We start from the raw sequence: 17454 nt of genomic DNA, 5'->3' as shown, positions 1-17454 counted from the left end.
TACTATAGATGAATGTCTCCCAAGAGTTTTTTACAATCTATGCTATTAATTTAGGCTTATATTGTGGCATGGACAAAATCAGTCTACCATATGCAGCCTTGATAAATCTTTTTTTTTCTAATGCATTTTTTCCCCCATCTTCTGACCGACTTCATGGGCAGTTTTTATGTTACATTATCAATAATCACCTCTCACTTTGTGATATATGACAGTGTTTTATACCTCACCACCTAGACATGTTAAACTGTGTACTGCCATGAAACATGATGGGTGCCCCATCCACCGTGCATAATTAATGTCATAAAAGCGTCAGACTCATAAACCCAGCAACATGTGCAGGCTGGCGTAGCGGCCAACGCGGTGATTGTTGTTTTAAGCGTTACATGAACGCATAATCGTTGCGGATGATGACTACATGGAGTGTACATCGAGGACTTAGAAAGTGCTCATGTGTGCATGTGTTTGAACCGGTTGATTTGTTACATGGAGAATTGGATTTGATTGGAGTGAGGGTAGCTAGACTTGCATTTGTTGGCATAATGAGTTCTATCTACCCTCCGTGCACAGAATCAAACCCCACCCTCCCCACGTACTACACTCTACTCTATTTCTGTTGTATATTTATTCTTGCAAATAAAAAAAATACAACACCTTTTGATCGAAGACCACTAACATGCGATAATGTAGCTACTTTTGTTTGGGCACATGCAAGATATTTTTAGCACTTTTACAGCGCATATGATGAATAATACATGAATCTGGGTTTTAGCGAACCTACCTCTACCTTCTTAATGCATATAGAATTTTATGCAGAGTGCCTCGATCATCCACAGTCTAGATGCACACTGTTTTGGGCAAGCTGTTCTTATCTATGGGTTTCTAATTTTAGCTCTCATGTGAAGACACAAGTGTTGGACATAACACTTTGTAAATATGTCTCTGGTTGAATCTAATTTCTGATCAAGCTGACAGCCGTTGATTATCTTTCACACAGTATTCAGTGCAGCGATCTAAATTTAACCCCATAGAGCACAAACATCTTGTCAGTTATATGACACTATAATTAATTGCCACCTGTTGCATGCAAATTTAATGATACTGTGTATTTTTGGACATATACTGATTCGGCATTAAGGCTGTAGTAAAATATCTCATTCATGAAAAGATATAATGCCATACTGTTTCAGACTTGCGATCTAAAACAAATATGAATTATATAGTCTGTATGTAGGAAATTTATGAAATGAAAATGATTCTGTTGAAGTACTTTTATAATAACACTTCTCCTCTCTTACAATGAATTCATGTAGTCCAAGTATATTGTTCTGCAAGTTGATTTATTTATATATGGAAATGTCCAACTTATCGCCAGTTTCTTACAAAGAGAAAAAATAACAATTATTTATCTATACAGAAATTATTTTTGTAAAATGAATTGCAGCAAACCCTGTGTCATACTCCCTTTTTTCTACATCTCTGTCCTGCAAGGTTTTTTCAAGGGCAATTGAAAGTCATTCAGTCCTGTATTTTTCTCACAAAAGCAACGATACAGATATCGATTTGGCTTTATTCTTCAAGTATATTGTTGATATTTGCTATATTGAGTAGTACCTTTGCAGAGTATGATATACCGGTGATACCATTTAGAATGGAGGGGGTAATACAGATTCCTTCCTCTGTTGAACACTAACAACCTTTTATTTTTGTGTGTCAGATATTTATTACAGTGTACTTGTAGAATTATGTAAAGACTTCGCTGCATCACTTTAACTTATATAATGCTCAACATTGATTAGTTTACATGTGATGGAACTTTATTCAGTATTGATTCTAATTTCCCTTTCAGAATCGTCAGTATGTAGAGACAGAGTACACATACAACGGAATCCCTTTCTCTCGGTCTATGCAGTCGGGTAGTGCACAAGTCAGCCCCAGTCCTTCAGCCACCTCAACTACGCAAGGTAAGTTGAGCTAGGACACCGCATTTTCGCTCCAAAAATTCCCTCAGCATTTATTCCGTCAAACATATAGGGTTAGGGTTGGGCTAACAGATGTTAAGGAGTATGAAGACAATGCAGAATAATATTTAAAACAGAATGTAGTTTGCACATATTTGTAATTAGGAACATATTTGCCAACTTTTGGTGGAATTATGAACAACTAGTATAAAAAGAATGCTTGATTCATTAACAAAAAGAAAGTAGTATGACAAATGAAATGAGATCTAATGTTTTGATCTTTTTCATTGTTTTTTATTCAGATAAAAACAGCCAACCAACTGGTTGTTGTTCAAGATGGGCCCAGGGGCGTCGCTATGAAGCAGCCGGTACAGAGGATGAAGATAACAATCTCAAAGAGGTGCGCGTCAACGAAACCCACACACATCGAAAGCCCTCTCCAAAGAACACCTCTCACAAGCGGAACGACCTCACCCTCACTGTCCTGCCAGAGATGAATTGCAACACCAACACCAACACCAACACCAATATCAACATCAACACCAACACCAACACCAACACCAACACCAACATCAACACCATCCCTAACACCAACCCTACAACGGTAACCACCGCCATCGTCTCCACCTTACCTACACCAAGCAATGCGGTGGACACTGAGTCGATCCACTCCACCGTGAGTGCTAGCTCCAGTCCTCAGGGCAGTAGAGGGAGCCCAACGGGAAGCCCGCAGGGCAGTGCCGGCAGTTCCAATGTGGTGCAAGTATCTGCCTTATAGCATCGCTGGGGGCTGCTCGAGCCTCGCCCCACCCTGTTTATATGACTGCCCCCATCATCTCCCAGCTATGTCATGATCGATCCCATATAACACCCTGTAGACATCCTAACGTAACGGCAAGTGCGTAGGACCATTAGACTATCACGCACATGCATGGCAATTGCGTAGTCGCGAGCAGCAAGTGTAATGATCTTATCTCAGATATACTTGGAAAATCTACTCATTATTATTTTTCAGTTTGTAGTTTTTCACAGATGTGTGTTTTTAATATGAATTATTTACGAGAGGAAAGTTTCATTTGATCATGATTTTATATTTAAGGATCTGAGCTTAGTTTTATTTCCCACAACCAGATCCTATTATTATAGCTGTTTGTAATGCAGTGTGCGTGTGTGTGTGTTTTCTGTACATAAACTGATGTGCCCAGTCTTACTGCCTTGTTTTAAATTTGTCATATTTTGACTTGCCCTTTCAAGACCCCTGTGCCTTTTGTTCTCTGCAAAAATGATATAAAATTAAATCAAAAGAGAGGCTAATATTTTGGCTAACTGATTCATTATCACATAAGAAATATATTCCACATGACAAGTTTTGCAAAGAAATTTACTTATCCAATAATCTTGAATGAAATAAACTGTGATTTTGACAGTATTTTAGACTCCTGAATGAAGTGCAAATGTCATGTACAGCCATCGCATGCCATCAAGTGTACATTTCAAATTATACTTTTACTCTGAGAAACTCTATCCCAAACTACGTTCAACCCATATACAGTGTTTGCCAAATTCATCAGAGGCAATCAAATTTGTCCAAATGTAAGATCTAGTTCACCCTATATTACTCTCACAGAGAGAGAGAGAGAGAGAGAAACAAAAAGAATCCCAATTTATGCAACTAGGCAGCCTTTTAACATCGGCATGCAAGTAAATGAAAGGGCAACATGTAGAAATAAATGTTTGTTTGCGTGAATGGGCAAAAAAAATCAAGAATTCGTTTGGCAATAATATTGATTTAATCTCAGAGCTTCTCGTAGTCAAATGATGATTTATTTGCAATGAGTTTTTATCTCTTTATTTTTTCCCTTTTAAATTTTTTCCCTCTTTATTTTTCCCGTTCAAATATAGCTTATTCCTCTCTCGCAGTTTAGATATAGATGAAAATGTATAGGATTTTGTTTATTCCTGACTTTCGGGAATGCCTTGTCAAGTTTCATACAATGTCATTACCATATTGGTAAATATATAAATATGTATAATTTAGTTGTATAGTGTTTCAAAATATTGCAAAGTCTTTGTTTATTTTTATTTCAATTCTGGTCCATGCTGCCTTATATTTAAAAAAGGACAAGAGAAAATGTTATGCATGTACATGTAGCACTTGTTTGTCTTTTTAAAATTAAATGAAGTATTTGTTTTATAGTCTGTAACTGTTTTGCTTCTCCTTCAAATGTTTTTATTTTCCCTTACTTTCCGCCAAAAGTGATGTAGTCAAGTTCAAATGGTAAAGTCTTTATACGGTGAAAAAGATTTCACAATCTGGGATTTTTTTGCTGTAACAGCCATCGCATGCAATGCATTTCCCCCCATGATGAAGTGATGCTGTTAACTCATCAAGAGCATTATGCTGTGTAATTCAATGTGGGTTATTTTTCCCCACTTATACAGTAGGGATACTCATAAAATAATTTTTGTCATTTAGACTAAGATGGACAAATTCAAGATCTATGTATGTATGGAAATCACTGTTTGTCAAGTGTAAAATGCCATGGGATCACTAACTTTGGGAGAATTTGTTATTTGTAGGAATGTAATGAGGTGAAGAAATGAATTTTGGTTAGCCCCGCAAAACAAATTGAGCACGCAATATACCAACATCTACTGTAGGTCGAAACATGTGATTTAGAATTTGCTATTCCTTTTAACATAATCCGAAGAAATACAATGCATGAAATGACAGATCAAGCTTTTAAAGAATTTTAAATATCATATACAGTTCTCTTTCTGCAGTTATTAACAAACAAAAATTATTGATTTAAAACAAAAAAAATGTCAGTTGTCTTGCAAAGTAAGAAAATATTACTTCCTACAAATTATAACAGTGTATTACTTGAAACGAACCATTACATTTATAAAGATTCAAGCCATTGGAGATACTCAAACATGACACTATGTAGATGTATATTAGCTTATAGAAAAGACTACAGTAACATATTTCTGAAGACTTATATCCATGTACTCAAATCAATTTTTGTCCCACAATCAATATTATGGTGTTGTTGTCCTTAATTAATGTAGCGACTAACTACTCTAGTGTGTACCATGCTACTCATACATTTACTACTCATAATGTCAGATGTATATGCATCATGTATAATATTTATGATATATAAAATATATATATTTACAAATATATATATATCTATATACGTGTATTTTTACTTCATTTTCATATGGAACCGTATATCAGGATTGTAAATATGATTGTACAGTAGGATTGTGGGCTGTTCTTTTATTGACGGTTGTATAGAAGGAATGTGATATGTACCTATTTATCTATGGAATATTTTGTTGCCTGTAGGAATATAATGCTCGTACATATTAATTTGGTACAAATATATCACTCGGTGGACGTTGTTCTGCTGTGTTGATGACATTATTATTATTATTCTTGTTCTATTTTATCAAGGAAATGGATGGGCATATATCATTCATTTATTGGAAAGAATCAAGTATTTATCATCATCAAGTATGTCAAATATTTTATTATTATCTGATTTGGATACCAGGATCTTCCATTTATTGAGAAAAAAAAAACATTGTACAAAGGAAATGTGAGAGAAATATGTTATTTACATGTACGTGTTGTTGGGACTGATTATGTGGAATTGTGATTTTATATGAAACGTAGTGTTAGGAATTTATAGTTACTGGGATTTGAGCATCGTTATCAAAGATTATTATTGGAACCACTTGTATTTCAAGTTTAAAGAATGTTTTTAACTATATCAACTATATTCTGAATTTATTGATACTGCTGGATAAATGGTGGGAAAACATGGAACTAGTATATACATGTATCTCTATTTTCAAATCTCATTATCAGAGTAATATTACAAGATAAATGTACATTTATTCCCTGAGTCAATTCTATATTGTATTTCCTCTTTGCTCAAACTATATTTGAGTAATCATTAGGCAACCTGATATATACAAATTGGGTCTTTGTTAGTTAGCAATGGGGGTAAGGCATGTTTTGCAATGCTATAGAGTGATATGACAATTATTCCTTACATCCACTTGCTTAATGTACGGTGTCACCCCATTCTACACAATCACCAATGTGAAAATGTGTGAAACTTTAGGCGCACTTTACACATTACTTTGATTTGACATTTCAGTAAATATTTCACTTGGAAACATCACATTAATCACATTTTATACTTATGAGGCAAGGGGAATATTTTTAGTACTAGCGGGAGAGCTAGGAGGGGGTAGCTAAATAACTAAATATGTTCCTATTTTAGGCATGATTGGTCAGGCTAAACTCTTATTAATGACCACCTTAGGAATCTATCAGCATTTCAACAAACCCCATACTTTGATATTGTGAGCACACTGCATAGCTCTCCAGCCAAAGTCCATTTTATTATTATTTATTATTCTGGTAAAAATGATCACCCTCCTATTTGTAGGGTCCACTAAAAGGCCGAATCAATCCAGCCTTCACCGAAGTCAGGAATAATATAGAGGCTAATCCATCTCTTAGTAGGAGTGAAGGAGTAAGAAAGGATCGTCGGTTAATGGCTGGATCATATCAGGAGAAGCTCTTTAAATCTCCAATCATCACAAGCAAGTAGAGGATCTGGGTCACAAACGCTTACTTTTCACATTCCTCGCCCATCACGTCTGTTTATAGTGCCCCATTTAGCTCCTCTTTTTCCCTCAGAAGGAAACCCGGTTCTATTTATCATAATGGAAACACATCACCTGCACCGCAGAAAAAAACAAAAATGTCCTCATTCATAAGGACAAAGACAATAGATTTTAAACTGCATAATACTACTGTATAAAACTGTAAGATTTAGTCTATCTTTGCATACTATCGATTGCCTCTGGATGGGTAACCTGTATTCCTATTTTCAATCGTTATCCTCTTCCTTAGCATATTTTCCCCTTTCGATCGTCACCCCAGGTTTACACCATTTCAAAAGGAATCGCTACTACATTTGAAATAGAAATGAAATTTGAAAGGATCTCTTTTTTTCTTCTTTATGCAGTTATTTGGTTACTTTGACATGGTGTATATTTCTTGTCCAGTTTATTATTGAAAGATCATACTTAATGAAGAAAAGAAAATCAGTTTGATAACAAATGCTCTAGTACACTCTGTTGTTACAACAGTAGTTTGTTGTTATTATAAGAAGTTTACTCAGCCTTACGGTGTTATGTATTGATTTCAATTCCAGAAATAGTACCTCTCATGAATCAAGCAAATGTTTAGATTTTACAATGAATATGGAAGAAACGATCCTCACATTGGAATCTTTCATGCAATCACTTTTCCAGCGAATCTCACACAAACCTAACCAGCGCTCAAATGAAAAGTTCAACAGCAGCCTCCCTGCTGCGTGACAGTCCCACTCATTGACGGTCGTGTTGGATGTGTGGGTTGCCTCTAGCAGACAAACGTGGGGGCCTCCGGGGAACATTTTTAGCTTCTCGTTGTGTCGAGGTTAGTGCCCGGGGGATGGTCGTCTCCTTGTGACGTTAATGGCAGCCTGGATACGCAGCCTCTGAGAATACCCCCCCCCCCCATCCCTGCTGAGCCAAGTTGCCTCCACCCACGGAGATAACTTAGTTTGGTTGCTTCTATTTGGCTACATCTGCTGATGTAGAGAGCAATGCTAGCTGAGTGAGGGATGTCCCTTTGAGAACACACAAATTTTCTCATTTGAGCAGTGAAAAAAAAATCTGTAGCATCAATTGACAGATTTCTCTGGAGAAAATGCAAACTTATGCATTGCATTGCTCAGAAATATATAAAGGTCAAGAAAATGTAGGTGAATAGAATTAAAACAAACACCTGTCTGGGAGGATTGAAAGGAAGATTTGAATCCATAGGATTAAAGAGCCATCTTCTGTATTCATACCCTGAGTTAAACTCTAACGTTATGAATCCATTTTGTTTTTGTCTGCATTCCTTTACAGTTAAGCTGTAATTCATAGGAGAGTGATCTGTTTTCCAATTCTTCTAAATCTTTAATAATCAGATGAGATATTGCCGAAAAAAGAGGGGTTATTAATGTTGACATTTTGGAATCGATATCTCCTGTGGGTTTTTTGTCTTGTGGGTCGGCCAGTGATGGCTGGTTGGCTGTCAGATGTGGGAAACAAATACTTTTAGACTCGAGCTACTTGATTTGCTGGCTTGGCCACTGATTGCTTTAAAACAGGAATTACAGAAAGCTTTCTAACATTCAATTCATCCTATCTTTCAGAGATGCAACGTTTGTGCCATAATGCAATTTCAGTTAAACAACCTTATCTTGCTCTAATCAGATACATGTTGGACAATCAGATACATTGTTTGACAATAATTTGAATTTCTATCATTTCTTATTTCATGTCCCATGATATTTCGAATTTTCTGAAATTCAAATTTTCTGAAATTCATTCTGTGTCCAAGAAATAGATGTAATGGGAATATGTTATCAAAGGTAGATTGGAACATGTTATGCAATCAAATATTGTAGTTGGTCTGTTCTCATTTTCACTATCTAATTTTACATGTAAAATAATTGCATTTCTTATGCTTCATCTTTAATTCAAGAATGATATTTTCTGTGATTTACATTGGTTAAGAAGAGATGCCATAATGGGCAAATTACACTGAATTTCAACCAGGAATTTATCCCTTGGATAAACACATTCTGTTTTGTGATATACCTGTAGATAAGTTGTCCTTTAATGAAAACAGTAGTATGTATTTGATAAGACTGGGGTGTAAAACATTGCTATCTATTGAAAAGTTGAAAGCCTTATCGTACTCTTGTAGACAACATGTATTTATATTGAGTAGTGGAAGAATATGTAAACTTGTATATAGATCTATGAAACATCTTATGAACAAAGACACAGCTATTGCTATTGGGACAGAAAATATATGTGCAACATTTTGTCTTGATGCTATGTGTGTATTTATGGTGTATTGTACTAGTATACAAATCAAGCAATGGAGAAGGTGAAGCACTCAAATCATTGTAGCAGTGGTATAGATATGTGAAGGAATTATAGTACATGTATCTTATTCTCACATGAATTCAACTGCGAATTTAAAGGGTATAGTATGTAAGTGTATTTCCACATGCTAAAAAACATTTAATGTCAGTGTTGGTGAGCTATCATCATCATTATGTACTTGTTATCCAAGCAGTGGCTATTTGTATGAAATACATATATGCACATATAAATCATGTTTTTTATTTCAAAATCTGGTTTTAGTCATTTCATATTTTGGCAAATGTATATGATATTATCTTCACTATATAATGTAAGAAAGATGTGGAGACTACATTTCTATTGTGAACTGGCAATGCTACAATATGAACACTTTCAGCAAAACAATAAATAGATTTTTCTGATGTAGATAATAATGATATTGCGAGTAGTTAGAGAAGTTTTTTCAGGCCCAGTTGTCTATATATGCCTACATTTTGATAACCATGGTGTTTGTTTTTACTGGGCAGTTCTTTGTGGGTTATTTACTTCTAATCTTTAGCTTTGGGGAAATAGGAACTAGTTAGCTTGAGACTTCTTCAAGATCTTTCTATCTTTCTTTTTTCTTCTCTCTTACTGCATTTATTTTCTTGTCTAATGAGAGTTTCATTTTTATTTTGCGAGCTCACAGTCCAATAAATGTATTCTGGTTCCACAACAAAGTGATTCTGACTCTTCAACCCCTTCCCCTCTTTATTTATTTACTTGTCTATTTTTATATTTGTTGAATCTGTTGTATTTTTATTATGTAAGGTTGAGAGTGATAATGTCAGAATTGTCTAGCACGTACTGAAGATTTAATTATATTTTCAACATGGCTAATTATGAGGAGACGGATGGTGATTTGGATTTAGATATGGAGAGTGACGATGATGATGGTAATACGGATATTGATGATGATGATTTATGAAGATGATGATGATGATGATGATGATTTATGAAGATGATGATGAAGATGATGATGATGATGACGATGATAATGATTTATGATGATGACGACGATAGTATTGATGGTGATGATGATGTATGATGATGATGGTAATGATGATATATTATGATGATAATGAATTATGATGATGATATTGATGATGACTTATGATGATGATGATGATGATGATAAAGAGAAGGATATTGATGACAAAATATGATAATTGATTTAAGATGATGATTCATGAAATTGTGATGAGATTGAGGTTGATGAGAATGATCATCTAAAATATGAAAACTTGTAGATATAGTGAAAAGGCAAATTTTTGCATAATTCAAATGTTTAAAAAAAAAGCTCTTCGATCAAGACTTATCTTTATATTAAAAATAAAAAATTACAAGTACTTAAAATTAAGTTTAAAACAAAATATAAAGCAATTTCGTTTTTCAATGTAAAACAATCATCCACATTGCAGTACAGCCTTGAACTACAACATCAAAACTAGAGCATGTCCTTAATGTTTTGCTTACAAAAGAATCACCTGTTCCAGTTGATGAAGACCAAGATTCAGTTTCCTATGTAATATACTTAACCCTCCCCCTCGAAAATCCAGCAATGAAAAGGCGTTTTTCTACGCCTGACCGACTCTAAGAGGGCCGCTATGCTACATTACACATCCATAGATAACATTTTGCTCCACTTCTTTTCTCCAGCTCCCATCTCTCTCTCTTTTCTTTATCGGCTGGCATCCAGCCACGATTTGCTGAGTCTTCAATTGATTTGGATGCTGTCTGACTGGCGATAGTGCTTACCTACGCCATGACCTTTTCTACGAGAACCTACCGTGTCTAGACCGTCTTCACCAGCAATCCTTTTCACTCCCTTAATGTGCATACAGGATATAGTTTGTACGATTATATCATAATATATACTGGTTTTTGGGGTATCATTGTAAGCTCTCCGATGTCTACCCCTCAAGCTATGCTCTTTCTCCTTCATCCCTTCTTTGTTACATGCCCCATCCCACTTTGGTTCTCTGTCAATTTTCCCAATACAATACAATTTCCCCAATCTTCCACTTTGCCTTGTTCTCTCAAGAAGATATACTGTGGCTCAGAGGAGAGTGCATTATTACTTTTTTAATATTAAAAATGGAAAAGGGCAGGATTCAATTTCAATCTTAGAACATTTTCTGAAACCATGTCTTATAGAGACATGTTTATTGACTCAAACAAAAAAGCATGTGTATTACAAGTGTGCTGTTCAATAATGAAAAGGCTCTAAATATATATATATATATATATATAAGTATTTCTATGAAGACGGTCCCTCTCTATCTCTCTGTTTTCCTGATATATGTATATCCCTCTCCCTTCCCTCTCTCTCTTTCCCTTATCTCTCTCTTTCCCTTATCTCTCTCTTTCTCTCTATATCTCCCTCTCTCTCTCTTACTCCACATTCTTCTCCTGTTTACCTAGTACAATTTTCTTGATCTTTCACTCTTAAAGTCTTCCTTTCCTACCATTCTCTCTCTCTCTTTCTCTTATATCTCTCTCTCTCTCTTATCTCTCTCTCTCTCTTATATATATCTCTCTCTCTCTTATATCTCTCTCTCTCTCTCTCTTATCTCTCTCTCTCTCTCTCTCTCTCTCTCTCTCTCTCTTATATCTCCCAATAAAAAAAAATCAAGTCCACCCCTTTCTCTCTCTCTCTCTCATGTAGGGCTTCCACAGTTTCTCCCTTTTATAGGTCTCCTTCCATTTGACATTCTCCTTTGGATAAAGAAAAACAGAAATAACAATTTTTCTAAGAACACTTATTCATTCATAACTGATCCCCTTTCCTGTTCATTAGATTTGAGCATTAAGTTTGATTTATTATCCCCAGTTAGAAGTAATGAGCTCCTTTATTGTTTTACCAGGGATACTACATGGAAAACCATGTTAAGCCAGTTTCTTTTCTTCACGTTACAGGGGCTGATCCTGAATTTTACAAAGTGGAGGGGGCCAATTTATGAATTTCTTATGACCCCCCCCCCCAAAAAAAAAGGAGGGGAGGGGAGATGGGGTACCATGAGTTCAGGTGCATCATGCAGGTCTAAGGTATCACAGGGGGTAATTTAAGGGAGGGCTTATTTATTTCTCTTCGGTGTACTATGGTTATGCTTGATTGGTTTATAAAAGGGGCATGGGATGCTTGCACCCACTAGATCTGTCCCAGCATGTAGGACACATTCAGCAGGTTATAGCTTGGTTAGATCAGGGGGCGGTGGTAGGGGTTATAGGCAAAAGTGAAGTGCTGCTACAGGAGCGAATCATGTTCCCACTTATTCCTTATTTCCTATGTATATTGAATCATGTGTGTCTCCTGATAAATTAATTTGCCATGGTATATTGGCTGTCTGTGTATGGTAAGGGTGAAGGGCTTCAATCATGAATGAGGAGGAATGCCATTAATGAGTCAGGAGAGGTACATAGAAGGGACACACTAAACTCCAGGAATTCTGCCTGATAAAAGATACAGTTTAATGCACTGAAATTTAAAAAGAGAAGGTTGTGTTTCGGTGAAGGCGTAAAATATATGTGTGCTTTGTAATTCCTTTCCCTTTTTACCACATGGGTGGATTTCATGGTAGCATATTCACAGTAAAAAGATTTCCCTTGAACTTTTATATTAGTAATCATCTGTTCAGAACCAGTAGGCCATTATTTCATACCCTTTTACTAAGCTAACACCCTTCTGGCTCTCAGCAGATAAACCATGGCAACAGATAGTTGAAGACATTTGATTTGAATTTATAAGTTTGTGTAATCCTGTATATACCTATAGTTGTCTTTAGTGCTTTTCACTGTGTATGATTTTAATCAAGGTCTAGCTACTTTTGTGAATTCTGACAATTAAAAACTCAGAACAAACAATAATTCCTATTTACTACACAACCTTTCACAGTGATCGACTTCTGAACTGTTTCTTTGTAATTGTTATTTTAATAAATTATATAAACAAGGCAAGAGATATAAAACAAATATGGAGAATTCTAGAAAGTTCCTTCCCACTCCAATCACGTACTCAATTTCTTCCCTCAAGCAGTATCTGCAGCTCTTTGAAATCCCATACCTGCCCTTGAACTTAGGCCGAGTTTTCCCGGAAATTCCAGGCTGATATATGATTACAAAATAACAAGCTTGGTGACAGTGAGACTATTTATCTAATCACCTTCCTTGTAGTGCTTGATGGTTTCACCTTGTTCTTGGGATGCGAAGTCAATCTCCTTTCGTTAAAGCAAGTAAACATGAACATCATTTAGTCATCCAGGAAATAGGAAGGATAGGATTCTCAAAGTGTCTCCAGTTACTGAGGGAAGTGTAAGACTAAGAAGATTGCTTCGATGTTCCTTCCCAGGAAAATGTCAGAAAAAAGTTTGTTGTGGGGTTGTCTTAGTTTAAGTTGACATGGAAAAAAAGAAGAACCCACTGAGACTTTCCTTTTCTTGAGTGTGACTAGAATGGGGTTATGGTGTATACATCCCTGCCCCTCCTCTCAAAGTCACATTAAAAAACCATCCTAAAAGTTATTGAAAATAAAATAAAAGTGATATATACATGTACTAGAATTAAATTATTTTGAATATTCAGGTTCCACCGATGGGGGAAAGGGATATGTAGAGACATATCTTTTGTTTCCATGGGGATAGGGGCACACACAAAAATCAGTAGGGGGATGAATATAGCAGTGTTACCACAAGGATTGGGCAAAATCTAATTGTTAGTGTTGGTAAGGGCACAAATTTAAAAAAATCAGAGTGAACAAGAATTGAAGAGAGGGAGGGGGTGTCAAAATAAAATAATTGATTGCAAATCCTATATAGCATCAACCTTGACCACCAAGTCACATCCCTGGTGCAAATCTGTTATCAATTACAAACTATGCCTTTGTGGCACTCAAGAAAGGCTGTGCTGCATACGAAATGAGTCGATTAGCCCAGAATAGTCTGTTAATGAAGGAAAGTGCCTGGAGGGATAAGGAGGGGTATTTATAGCAGCACTTTAGGAGAAGTCAAGTAAATCACTCATACTTGAACTTTCATACTACCTCCTCTCAAACTTGAATAGTGATTTTATTTAATTACAATTTGTAGGGGAAAAATAAAAAAAATTCTTTCATGTGATATTAACATCCTTTAGTCTAATATAATCTATGCCTCATTTAACTATGTCTTATGATTTAAAAATTCCATTACTGAAGAAAAAAAATTGATTTAGCTTTTGAAGATCTTCATGTATATATCAATAAAAAAAACAATTGTTTTTCTCAATGGTTTTACAAAGTACATTTTAAATGCATGCTATTTCTTAACCTAATTTAGTGGGTATGGAGTCCAAATTTATAGCACAGTCTTCAAATTATCCTCCTTCAAGAAAATAGAAGTGCTACCTGTTTTTAGATATTCGATGGAGATGGATGAATCCTAAATGAATTTGTGAAGCGATCGAGAGGCATTCCTGAATAAAATCCTAGGTATTATGCCTCGCCCTCCTGAGCGTATCCAAACACTTAAAGATAAAGTTGAGTTCTGGTCATGCAATTGCATTATGAAGGAAACGGTGTGGAATGGATCAGAAAAAGTTGATCATTGTAGCGTATAAGTATCGGTGTGAACTGCAAGGTTCTGGAATCATCAAAATGGCCCACATTTTTAAGCTGTTACCTGTCATATTTAGAATACGAAGGCGTTTGAATAGCCATGCTTTTCAGGGAACATTTTTCTCTGATTTTCTTCCACGCTTGCATAATAACAATGAAAATACTCGCAAATTAGTTCTCACCTCTCCCGATGACTCAACCTTCTCTTTAGCCCTTCAACTTTTTGACCAACACTATTTTATTTTTGTGCACATTGAAATAACCATTAGCTGTACCATCATAGCATGCCATCTCATAATAATTTGCTTCTTCTTTTAGAACAGTCTCTCATCATGAGTCAAACGAAGAGAGAGAGAGAGAGAGAGAGAGAGAGAGAGAGGGAGGGAAGAGGGAGAGAGAGAGAGGAGAGAGAGAGAGAGAGAGAGAGAGAGAGAGAACCTTGACTTGAAGTATAAAGGACAGATGAATTCCCGATGAAGCCCCGGCCAAGAACGTAGGTAGGCAGGCAATCAGCGCTGTCTGCAGCAGTCATTTAGCCATGATCACGTCCAAACGTGCACCATTATGAGCCACTTTATCCATCATTATCTCACCCTAACATGAATGGAAAAGCCTGAATGAGGCTTCTGCTTGGTTTAAGATTGCTATAAAGCACCCCCAAATGATACAGCATTCATAAATATGTAACAGAAGAGGATTTGCTAGCAAGGAAACAAATATATATATAAAAATAGAAAATAATAATAATTACAAGAAAAGAAAAAGAAAAAGAAAAGAAAAGAAAAGAAAAGTTGTTATATTTATCAGGTCTCTTTATAGTCCTAAAATTTCTGACATAAGAAACATAACATAAAAGGGGATCGCATTTTACTGGTGCCTTTTCATCTTAAATTTTGTCCAGGGAGGGGGGGGGGGGCATAAGAACATGGTTTGGGGGTTTTTTAATAGAAAATATGTGATAATTTTATTTGCTGTTGTCATTGCATTTCTGTTTTTCTTAAACAAGATATCGGATTGTTATTAATTCTCAACAATCTCAATCTATCTTATCATTATTGCATGTCCTGCTTAAATGCCATTAATATTCATAAACATGTTCAACGTTTGTTGCACGATTCTTATCCTCTGCAAGTAATTTCAAATGATGTCCCCTACAAATAATGTAGTCCCTATCTCATATCTCACTCTATCTATCTGGTAACTCTTGCAGTTCAAATATTACTGATGATTTTGTTGTCTCAGCTCCAGTTTAAACAAATAAATTAATCAATTTTTTTTCATTCTTAGATTTACTAACCCCGGGTGACACAAGACTTCCACCATCCAGTAGAATCTGCATCATCGTCACAATATCTAGGGAGAAATGTTGCCATGGTAACCTGATTCTCCTACAATATTCCTGGTTTTCCGATCATGAGCGTGAGACGATACCGCAAACGACCTTTGAGCGTTTCCAGGGGTTGGTGATCGTTTGCATCCTTTGTATTGCTACACTCATCACCAAAATGTCATCCACTTTAGTTCACCCAAAATAAATAAATATCCTCTCATGAATTAAAGAATGGAATACTGATTATGGCAGAAATTATTTTCTTCAGATCTATCTATCCATTTCACATGATTCAATCTTGTGAAATGGAATATGATTTAGGACTGTAATCCATCTACAAAAATGGTCTTTCTTCCATCAGCTAAATTAAATTAATATCTTTGATGGGTCAAGCTTTTCCAAATAATCCTATAACATTGCATCTGCAGAACATATCAATCCCATGTAATGTTTATATAGTTACTCTCCATCTTGTAACTGGTTAAGTTGTAAGTTGTTCGGTGGGCTAAAAATGACATGAATTAATTCATAACAGAAGAGCATGTAAATGAGTACAAATTTGAAACTGATATTTAAAGTAACAATCGAATGGCATACCGGCTGATGTGCAAGAAATGCATCTAGAATGAGAAAATGTAATCAAAATACCATGTTAATCAAAAGAGATTTTTATTTCAGTTCAAAATATCATCAAGAGAACAAATTTTCAAAGAGAAATATACAGCATTAAAAAATAAAAACAACATATTGTCTGTTTGGAGACAGAAGGAAGTTCACTCATATAGTGAACACAGAGTTAACACATTTTTGGCTAAAAAAAGGTGATTTTTAAGTTAGACACGTAGTTGGTCCGCATCATATACCTTCTATAGTAATAGTTGTATTATTTTCTACAATACTTCTAATCATAAGGTATAAAGGATTTATACTCACTGAACATGTAGCCATAAGAATATAATTGCACATGTACCTACATGCAGGGCTCAAATTAATTGTTTGTCCATGGGGGCTCTCCCCCCCCCCCAAAAAAAAGAGCCCCCGTGAGCCTTCTCACGGGGGCTCTTTTATTACTGACGGGGGCTCTTTTTTATACAAATATCCATTGAATTGCTACCTATGATACTCCTCAATTATTTGCTATTTCATCATTATCATTTCAATCAGCATTTTCCCTCTTACAAATTTAGAAGCTACATAGCTGTTACTGGCCTGTGTATATAATATATATGCATACAACACTGATCTTTATGATGTCTTTAACGTGACATATCTTCTTCTCCCCTTGCAAACGAAAAAGAAAACAAGGTCATTAAAAGGGATTAAGTGACAAATAACGACTGTGATTCAAATTGATGCGAATATTTGTTTGAATAAGCACTGCTATTCACCCGAATCTTCTTAGTAAAAACAACTTTTACAAATCTCAGCCATGCTTACTGAGTTGAGACGTTCCATTCAATTTAAAATACCCATTACATAAAACACTTCTCCTAATCTCAAAGTGATCTTACAGCACAGTGGCAGAATTGCATGGCTGAGAT

At 35.6% G+C, this 17454-nt stretch overlaps 1 protein-coding gene across 1 annotated transcript; it reads left to right on the top strand.

Moving 5' to 3' along the window:
• Positions 1-1816: 1816 nt before the first annotated feature.
• LOC115919105 (uncharacterized protein DDB_G0281025-like) lies at positions 1817-9677 on the top strand. The gene is made up of 2 exons (XM_030999902.1): positions 1817-1961; positions 2261-9677. Exons 1-2 carry the CDS (start codon positions 1904-1906, stop codon positions 2734-2736), a joined length of 534 nt encoding a protein of 177 aa, XP_030855762.1. The 5' UTR covers positions 1817-1903; the 3' UTR covers positions 2737-9677.
• The last annotated feature ends 7777 nt before the right edge of the window (positions 9678-17454 follow it).

Source organism: Strongylocentrotus purpuratus, unplaced genomic scaffold (genome assembly GCF_000002235.5).
Source record: "Strongylocentrotus purpuratus isolate Spur 01 unplaced genomic scaffold, Spur_5.0 spur5_scaffold_6, whole genome shotgun sequence".
NCBI lineage: Eukaryota > Metazoa > Echinodermata > Echinoidea > Camarodonta > Strongylocentrotidae > Strongylocentrotus > Strongylocentrotus purpuratus.
The sequence above is the reverse complement of the archived record's forward strand: the minus strand, read 5'-3'. Positions and strand labels throughout refer to the sequence as shown.

What these genes read in the sequence shown, in the direction of transcription:
- LOC115919105 (XM_030999902.1), top strand. Translation starts at nt 1,904, where the DNA reads ATGCAGTCGGGTAGTGCACAAGTCAGCCCCAGTCCTTCAGCCACCTCA. An exon ending in AGCCACCTCAACTACGCAAG is followed by an intron (nt 1,962 to 2,260) that starts GTAAGTTGAGCT and finishes TTTTTTATTCAG; the next exon opens with ATAAAAACAGCCAACCAACT.